Below are 8,848 nucleotides of genomic sequence, written 5' to 3' on the forward strand. Positions count from 1 at the left end.
TAAATTAAGTTCCAAACTTTGTGGTAACAGGACAACTTAAACTCATCGTACCAGTGTATTACTTTTGTGCATTTAAACGTTAGCAGCAGATCAGCTGTTAACTTCCATTACTGCAATTAGCCATGCGTCATTTTAAGGCGTTCACCAACTTGATTTCTCGAGTAACAACCTCGCAAGGAGCCTGACCGTAAGTTTACGCATGGTAAATCACGATTAAAATACACAATAATAATAATAAAAGATTAAAAAATAGCTATATAGTTCATATAGTGTCGTTCGTGCACAGTGTAGAAATTTGTGCCTGTCACTTTTGCTAGAAATGATCGTACAGCCTTTCAATGGATAACGCTATATTAAATAGTCACTTTACAAAACAAGAGTTGATAAAACTATTTAAAAAATGTCATATTAAAGGTATTGATTTTGTTTAAGGGTTTTACTACTGTAGCTAGCTTAAGGCAGCTAGGCTAAACAAAAGCCTACGCGCCATATTACATGAAAACCTTGACTTGATCAATTTAATTTACTGTATGACCAAGCTAATAACCAAAAATATATACATATCAAACCATCTTTTTTTTTATCTCATTTCAGAGCAATGACATCAATTTTACCAGCTGCATGACGTCATAAAGACAAAGCCACAATAACACAGGTCAAGCACCTACATGTTGAAAAATATGCTTATTGTGCTAAAATATTTGATGAAATAGAATATAAAATATTAACATTTAATTTAATCCACTTATTCCCCTTTTATTGGACATTTTAAGGCTCAAGATGCCGGCTGCAGTGGAGTGGGACGATGTGAAGAAGTTGGACCCGGCGACCCTCCATGAATGTTACAAAGATGAACTGGACAGTGTCATCAACCTTCTCACGTCGGTAACGAAACGCAGATTGACTTGGGCATCAAGTTGTGAATTTGTGACCCCGCACGTGTTTGCTATTACTTCAAGGTGCGTGCAGCTGTGAGCTAGACAACATGAAGCACCACGATACTTGCTTGCTGATTTTTCTCAGCGCAAGTTCCTTAAAGGTCACCATAACCTGTACATCATCTTCCCCACTCGTCATATTTTGACATGGCTGCTGGCGTTAAAAATCATTCGCAAGTTTAAGTGAAACATTTGATCGGGTCACTGGAAGCATGAAATGTGACCGCCAAGTTTTCCTTTTGTGTGTTTATTGTGTTTGTGTTGCAGCCAAAAAAGTGGGAGGTGGAGCACCAAGCTCAGGAAGATGTTGTACACATACTGCGAGTGTTTCAATCCCTGCTCAAGGTCTTCTACTTCTTATCTCTTGCGTGTCCACCTCATGCACACTTCATTAAAATAGTGGATTTCATCCGCTGATTTACGCCAGGCCTTGTTGTTTCACCGTGTCTAACCATAAGTGGAAATCCACAATATAGAGAGATCATATTTTTAATATATAGATTTTTGTGGGTATAAAAAGTTGTAGAACCATAGCAACAATAGCAGTCTTGTTTATATCTCCTCAGATGAAACATCAAGAAGCGACTTTGGCTGAACAGTTAGTTGAAGAACAAGAGAAAAACGGTTTGTATCTTCCATGAGTTTCTAAATCAAATTCCAAACATTGGTTCTCATGACTTTTCTGTGCCGAGTAGAAAACGCGCTTATCGCCAAAGTGTCCAGATTGGAGGAAGAACTAACGGTGAGTCTCGAGACGACGCTCATATCTCTGAGATTTTTATCATTCGTATGTTGCCGCTCTATATTACACGCAAGTACGCCGGCAGTGGTCCAGAGAACCGCTTTCTGAGGAACGAGATGCGGCAGCTGAAGGCCCAGCTGGTGCGCAAGGAGGAGATGGTCAACCAGCTGAAGAAGGAAGTCAAAAAAGAGAAGAAGACGACGGAGAAGGTACGACAGGATCATTTACGAATAGTCGTATTGTCATTCAGAGGATTCATTAGCAGGAAAAAAAGCTCCCGTGTGTTTTTGGTCGTTCCAATTTAGTTTTTTTCTTCCACAATAGCAAACAATAGAAATAATTAGCTCATCCTAATCATAGAACCTTTATTTAAATCTCAATTCCCTTTTTCCTTTGTCTCCTCTCCAGCTATTGTTGCGTGCGGAAGGTGCAGAAGATGATGTGAAGATGTTGAGAAGAGAGGTACTGACCAATCACACATGATCCAACAAAAAGAAATTACAGGATTCAAATGTCTTAACTCCGCTCCAAACATCTTTTATGATCTTTAATTTAAAGTCTTGTGGAATCGTCATATGCCATGATCTCATCTAGAGGTAAATCTCTCTTGGGTTAGAACACGCAGCTCCGGCAGGATGTGGATTTTTATCACGGAGAGTTGGAGCTTAAAGAGTCAGACATGTCCAAAGAGGATAAGGCTGAGACTCAGAGAAAGCTCATCTCGGCCACCCGCCAGCTCTCCCAGTGCCTGGACGACCTTCAGGTCCTCCGCTCACCCCTTCTTTATCTTCATAACGGTCATCTTACGTTGATATTTTTTTTTTTTAGCAAACAGAGGATGAAATCTCCCGGCTGAAAGCGGACAACCTCCGCATGCAGGAGTGTGTGTTGGAGTCGACCAAGGAGATGGAGAAGATGAGCGACGAGTACAACCAGATCAAGATGGCCGTCCACCAGTGCGACTCTGAGACGGACCAGCTGAGGAAAGAGAGAGATCGTGCCGAGCAGCAGGTAAACGAAATCCTCAAATGAAAGGCTTTTTATCCACGTCGCTGACACGTGTTCCCCTGTAGGTCAGAGAACTGACGCAGAAGATAACCGAAATGACGGAAGAGGACGACCCCATCATGGCAGAAGTGGATGCTAAAGTCGATGAATGGAAGGTTGGTGGTGAACAAAAAAACAACAACAAAAGTCACACACAGTAAGTCAGCCATTTTGGTTTGAAGCGGCCATTTTATCAACCAATATTCAACCAGCTAAACATGAACTTGGTGATGACCTCTAACAAGTTCATTCCAAAAGGTCAAAAGAAAACTCCTGTGACAAAAGCAACCTTGTTGAGTTTTAAAAAAGGAAATATGTTCACCTGCATGGATGTTGTGGAGCATGGATGAGTTTACTCTTCTTCACAGAAAGTGTTGTCCGAAAAGGATGAGGAGATTTTGGTCTACCAGCAGATCATACGTGACCTTCAGCAGAAGTTGCGTTTAGCCCAGTTGGACATGGACAGAAACAACAATCTTGCCTTGGAGCAGGTACGCTAGGGCGTCTCCCTCCTGAACTTGCCGCGAATGTTCTTCATGAAGACAAACGTCGGCGAACGAACGCTCTGCAGGCCGTAGAGGAACGAGACAGACAGATCGAGAACCTGAGAGAGCAAGTGGAGCAGTATACAGAGGAAATGCAGACGCAGACACTACTCATGGAAAGTCTGAAGATGCCCAAGAAGGGACGTGAAGGTGAGTAGCTCGACATGCTGAACACAACAAACGCAAAAAAACAGAGAAAGCGAATTTAGTGCCATCCATAGGTGTCTTCCTGGACGCTCAAGAACTGGTCCAGCAGAGAAACATGGAGGAGCTCGCGTCCAAGTGGGACGCTGCCGAGATGAGAGCAGCAGAAGCGGAGGAGGCTTTGAAACGAGCCGAAGCTCACGCCGAGGAAAAAGACCGAGAGCTCATAGAGGTCTCCAAGCGTATGAAAGATTTTGAACGTGTGAGCAGATGACATCACACATCTCAGTCATTCATGTGACGCCGTCTCCGTCACAGTGTGTCCAATCGCTTCCACGCTTCTGTGAAAAGCTCCAGACAAAGGTTCTCAGTGGTGTCTCATGAGCGAGAGGTTCCTTCTCTGTATTTCAGGGCATTTACGGCCTGGAAGAAGCCGTCGGCGAGATCAAGGAGTGTAAAATCCAAATCCGAAGGAGAGAGTCGGAGTTGGAGGCCGTGACCAAAGAGAACAACCAAGCGTACATAACAATCGAGCGGCTCTCGGAAGAAAACGAAGACTTCCGAGAAAGACTGGGTGATGTTTGTTTGTCATCACTTTACGGCGTCAACAATCAGGCGACTCTTGTGACTCTTGTTTGTTTCTTTTCAAAGGCTACCAACCCAGCCAGCAAGTTGACCTAAGCGAGTTCAGGAGAGCCAAAGGCATCCAACGGTGGCAGTACAAAGCCGAAAATCAAGTCCTCACCAAGGAGGTATGCACGATCCAAACTTCATCCTGTTATCTTTTTTTTCCGGTTACCATAACTTCCCGTTCAGATTGAACGTCTTGAGGAGGAACGGCTGGAGATGAAGAAACAAGTCCGACAACTAGCCAAGCAGAAAGGTAATGACCATACATCTCGGGCGCACGGTGCTTCCAATTCAAACAAATAATTCAATGAAGTCAATTAAAGAGTTGAGGAGAGTTTTCGTGCTTTGTAAGCGTATTTTGACCGCACGTGTCTCTTTTTCAGGGCTGCCGCTGACCATGTCGGAGGAGGACATTGTTATACGCCGTGTAAAATGGCCACCGACTCCTTCTCAAAACAGCCGGCCGCCGAATCCTTCTCGGATCAGCTTGCCACCAATTCCTGCTGAAACCACCTCGCCACCGACTCCTGATCGAAACAGCAAGGCGCGCTCGCACGAAGAGCCCCAAGTTAAGGTTGATGCTTTGAAAGAAAAATCCTCTTCTATAAAAACAAAAAGAAATATAATATACATCCTGGTATTGTCAGGTTGAACTTGGTGAAGAAGTAGTGACGATATCGAAGAGGGAGGCGGAACTCAACAAGTCCCAGTTTCAGTTTAAACGTAAATCCCAACTCTTGTCCTCCATTTTGGTTCCATTGATCCCGTTTACCGTCTTACCTTAAGTCTTCTATGTGTGTCGCTTTTGAAGTGGAGCAGCTCTCCGGGGAGAAAGGAGACGTGGAGGCCGCGCTCAAAGACGTCCTCCGGGCCTTGAAGGCCAAAGACAACACAAACATCCCCAGTCTGAAAAGACTGGCCAATGTAAGCAAGATCGTTAAAATAAAACGATGCTCCATGGAAAATGAAGATTTTTTTCATCTCCGGCTATATCTTCTTAGCACAACCTGAAGGTCTATGCCACTGAAATGGTGGCCAGCCTCCAAGAGGAACACGTGAAGATCCTTCAGGAGAAAATGAAGGCTGAGCAGGAGAGCAAGAGGACCAGGAGGAAGGTGGACAATCAGGAGCAGAGGCTTCGAGAGTTGACGGAAACCTGCAGATGTTTGGAGGAGGTACCACGTTCCCATCCTGCTCGTTGAAGTCGTAGAATATCTTTTGGCTTTGACGTGATATTGCATTGCATGTAGAAACTCAAGGAGAAGTCCAGCCACGAGACGGATGGCCAGGCTGCCCTGAAGCTGGCACACAAGAGCGTGAAAGATCTCCAAAGTCGGCTCAACAATAAAGAAGATGTGATCAAAAAGTACCAGAATCAGCTGACTCAAGTGGGGAAGGTACACCTGACACAAATGGTACCGGCGCGACTCGTCAGGCTGCGTTCAAGGTCGCAATCGTTTCATCGGTTTTAAATTTCTTGATGTCAGGATCAAGAAGAGTTGATAAAGGCGCACGCCGAGGAGATGAAGATGTTGTATCAGAAGTTGGACGCCACCAACAACATGGCGCTGGATCGTTTCAAACGGCAAGCAGCGGTACTTTTGGAACCAGGAATATTCCTCAAAATAACCGCAGTCGTCGATCCAAACCCCCTTAGATATTCAAAAGCAGCCTTCAAAAATCCTTTTTGCAGGAAGCGATGAAGAATCCCGGCATCGGCACCTCGACGGCCAAACATCTGGATCGGGTGGGCGAGTTGGAGCAAATGGTGGCCGAACAAGACGTCCTGCTCGCTTCTGTTAACAGGAAGCTGAAGATGGCCACCGCCGAGTCGGAGCGACACAGGGCTGCCACGGAAACACAAGCCAAGAAACACGCCGACGAGATCTCCAGGTGATTGTCCTTCTCTTCTCGCAGCTGGCCTCCACGTGCAAACTTGTTCAATTTGCCTCAGGCTGAAGAGGTCGCACGCGGCAGAGTTGGAAGACGTGATCTTTGAGACCAAAGACCAGACGAGCCAAATAGCAAGTTTGAAAAAGGAAATCGACTCCCTCCAGAACGAGCTGGAGACCCAAAAGGAAGCCAACGTTAAGTCACCGAGCAACATCCTGAAGAACACGGCTGAACGCCTCAAGCTGCAACTTGTCCACAAAGAGAAGCAGATCAAGGTCACCTTGTGGTTTTAATTACGTTGGCTCATTCGGGCCAAATTCGAGTCAAACATGGATTTGAAGCTCGCTCTCGTAATGTTCTCTTCCTCAGGCTCTCAGCCGTGTTCTGATCGGAATGCGGGCCCAGATGACGACTGCCGCCGAGCAACAAGTCTTGGCGAACACCGCACAGACCCAGGAGAAACTCAACATTCAGAAGTTGCTTGACAAGCACACCAAAGACCTGAAGGTGAGCTTCCAAAATGTCACGAAATTGGCACGGCTGACATTTTCAATATACCTGTCAAATCTTCTCATTCTCCAAGGTGGATGTGTTCTCCAATTCTGAAATGATTGCGCAATCCTCTTACGCAGGATCGCGTGCAGGAGCTGAGCGAGCAACTGGAAGCGGCAAACGATTCGTGCAGGAAGAACGACAACAAACTGAGGGCTCAGGTGGAGAACTTGAACAAGAGGCTTCAAAAGGGCCTCATCGCTCAGAAAGCGCTTCGCACTCAACTGGAGGAGAAAGAGCAAGAGTTGCAGGAGCTGGAGAAGCAACTCAAGACCCGTGTTGACCCCGCGCAGGTCGTGAAAGGAGTGTGACAAATCAGACACGTTTACTCTTTGCTTCCAAATGTGATGAAGGCAATTTGTTTTTACAGAGCAAAGAAAAAGTAGTGCAGTGGGAAGAGGCGAAGAAATGGCGGTCCAGGTTGGACAAGGTGAAGCAACTTCTGAAGGACAAAGAACACGAGAACTTATTCCTGTCAAGGCAGCTTACGTCTATCAAAGACCTCTATGCCAAGTCAGTGTGCCAACATTTTGACAGCTACACATCCCTTTTTTTTTTTTTTTTATAGAAACATGTTGACTATGTTGATGCAGGCTGGAGCAAGAGAAAAACATAACGCAGAAGAAGACCAAGGCGAGCGGAGTGACAGCTGATCAAACAGTAGAGAAGGAGACTCAGTTGATTTCCACCAAGTATGTGTTCTAGCTCTCTTTGAACAAGAGGCCAAGTAGAGTTGCCATAGAAACCCCATAGCAGGGGGAAAAACATGGAAATAACAGACTTGCCTTAGTTGAAGGAAACCAGTTCTCGGCCTTTGGGCAAAAATAATTGAGGAAGTTCTCGGCAGTAGTTGGCACTATATAGTGGGAATTTTAATACATTGGCAATCATCTGTGTCAGCGGAAAAGTCCCATTTTTTTTTTTATATCAAAAGTACATCCCGACTCTATAAAATTGGGCTGTGAAATACTCGCTGTTTTTAACTCCACCGCAGTGACTGTCAATGCGCAGCTTGTCCACCAGAGGGTGCTACTCTTGCCCATTTTAGTTCTTTGACTGTTTTCTGAATATTTGACGTAATACATATCTCTAATAGTACAAGAAATAGAAGGAGGTAATCTTGCAGAGTATGCCGAGTTAACCGAGGAGAAGAACTCCCTGGAGGAGAGACTGATCTTTAGAAAAGCACATGTCCAACAAGTCTTCTCCAACTCCTCTTGTGATTTTTGTTTTGTTTTCATTCCCAAGTCTTGGCGCACTTGGATCATCACGTCTGCATCAGGCGGCGAAAAAAGACGCCTTGACGCCCTGGCAAAGTGATGCTGACTTCCAGAAAGAAAACCTCAAGCTGGCCTCTGAGAATCTGGAGCTGCGCTTCCAGCTCGCGCAAGCCAACATAGACCTGCCGAGATTCAAGGTTCACATGACCACACAAAAACTAAAACACTCACAATACCATAAAACTCAATCCAGATACGATTCAGTATCTGCAGTTCCAAAGCAATACGATTCGTACAAATTGTGATGTAAATATTTGCGACTCACTCCGATGTTTTCTTTTTGTTTGTTTCTCAGCGTAAGGTTGGAGAGCTGGAGGAAATGTGCAGTGTGCTGAAAAACGACAATGCTGAACGTCTTTGTCATACACGTGAAGTACGTCGAAGTAACATTGTGTACAGTGGTGAGGTATTTGAATAGTGTGTGTGTTTTTTTTTCCAGGCAGATACGTTTATCTCTGGTGACAACATGGGGGCAGAAACAGATCTCAACAAGGAAGTCAAGTATGAAAATTAGTGCGGGTGGTTTTCTAGGAAAATAAGTCAGACAAATTTACTTGGATATATTTGTGTCACTAGAGAGCTGAGGAAAGATAAGATGGAGTTGGAACAAAAGCCAGACATCGATCTAAATAAAGAGATCCCTGACAGAGGTGACGCTCCCGCACGTGCAATACTAGTATATTCAATTCTTGGAAAAATTCTAACTTACTTGTTTGACCTACTTAGGAGCCAAGTCCCAAGCCGGAAGCTGAAACCGAGAAAAGCAACTTTTGAAAGTGACACAAGGCATTTTATTGTTCTGTAATACTTATTATGTCCCATTCAAAGTATTTTGCATTCCCATGATAGCAGAGGGAAAATGTAATGCTTCTTTTTTTTAAGTATGAACAGTGGTTGAGTATTTTTATGCACCAATAAAATTATGTATTGGTCATTTTAGGTTATAACTGTTGGTGATTATTTTATTATAGTATAGCAAGTACATCGTAATCGCTGGTATTTTACCACCCAGAGGATACCTGACATAATTTAACCTTAATACCAATTTAAAATCCGTTTTTGAAGCACTTTGAAACC

The 8,848-nt window shown here is 44.4% G+C and overlaps 1 protein-coding gene across 3 annotated transcripts; it reads left to right on the forward strand.

Moving 5' to 3' along the window:
- The first annotated feature begins 61 nt into the window (after positions 1-61).
- LOC148396983 (centrosomal protein of 290 kDa-like) lies at positions 62-8,718 on the forward strand. 3 transcript variants are annotated; one of them, XM_088379419.1, is made up of 34 exons: positions 62-187; positions 595-655; positions 774-885; positions 1,206-1,283; positions 1,505-1,562; positions 1,634-1,680; positions 1,755-1,889; positions 2,089-2,142; positions 2,297-2,443; positions 2,509-2,691; positions 2,754-2,843; positions 3,096-3,218; positions 3,299-3,422; positions 3,494-3,678; positions 3,828-3,990; positions 4,068-4,168; positions 4,233-4,299; positions 4,430-4,620; positions 4,694-4,769; positions 4,858-4,970; positions 5,048-5,221; positions 5,297-5,443; positions 5,534-5,641; positions 5,740-5,939; positions 6,001-6,214; positions 6,309-6,446; positions 6,572-6,784; positions 6,862-7,004; positions 7,085-7,183; positions 7,740-7,908; positions 8,067-8,144; positions 8,211-8,272; positions 8,348-8,421; positions 8,498-8,718. In XM_088379419.1, exons 3-34 carry the CDS (start codon positions 781-783, stop codon positions 8,521-8,523), a joined length of 3,885 nt encoding a protein of 1,294 aa, XP_088235545.1. In that variant the 5' UTR covers positions 62-187; positions 595-655; positions 774-780; the 3' UTR covers positions 8,524-8,718. The 3 variants fall into 3 exon arrangements, with proteins under 3 accessions (XP_088235545.1, XP_088235543.1, XP_088235544.1); XM_088379417.1 differs by lacking the exons at positions 62-187; positions 595-655 and adding an exon at positions 960-1,039 and having other exon boundaries at positions 793-881; positions 5,297-5,461; XM_088379418.1 differs by lacking the exons at positions 62-187; positions 595-655 and adding an exon at positions 960-1,039 and having other exon boundaries at positions 795-881.
- Positions 8,719-8,848: the final 130 nt, after the last annotated feature.

The sequence above is a fragment of the Syngnathus floridae genome, chromosome 6 (assembly GCF_059516105.1).
Source record: "Syngnathus floridae isolate MCC-2025c chromosome 6, RoL_Sflo_1.0, whole genome shotgun sequence".
NCBI lineage: Eukaryota > Metazoa > Chordata > Actinopteri > Syngnathiformes > Syngnathidae > Syngnathus > Syngnathus floridae.

What these genes read in the sequence shown, in the direction of transcription:
- LOC148396983 (XM_088379417.1), top strand. Translation starts at nt 836, where the DNA reads ATGAATGTTACAAAGATGAACTGGACAGTGTCATCAACCTTCTCAC. An exon ending in GATTGGAGGAAGAACTAACG is followed by an intron (nt 1,681 to 1,754) that starts GTGAGTCTCGAG and finishes ATTACACGCAAG; the next exon opens with TACGCCGGCAGTGGTCCAGA. An exon ending in ACAAAGAGAAGCAGATCAAG is followed by an intron (nt 6,215 to 6,308) that starts GTCACCTTGTGG and finishes TCTCTTCCTCAG; the next exon opens with GCTCTCAGCCGTGTTCTGAT.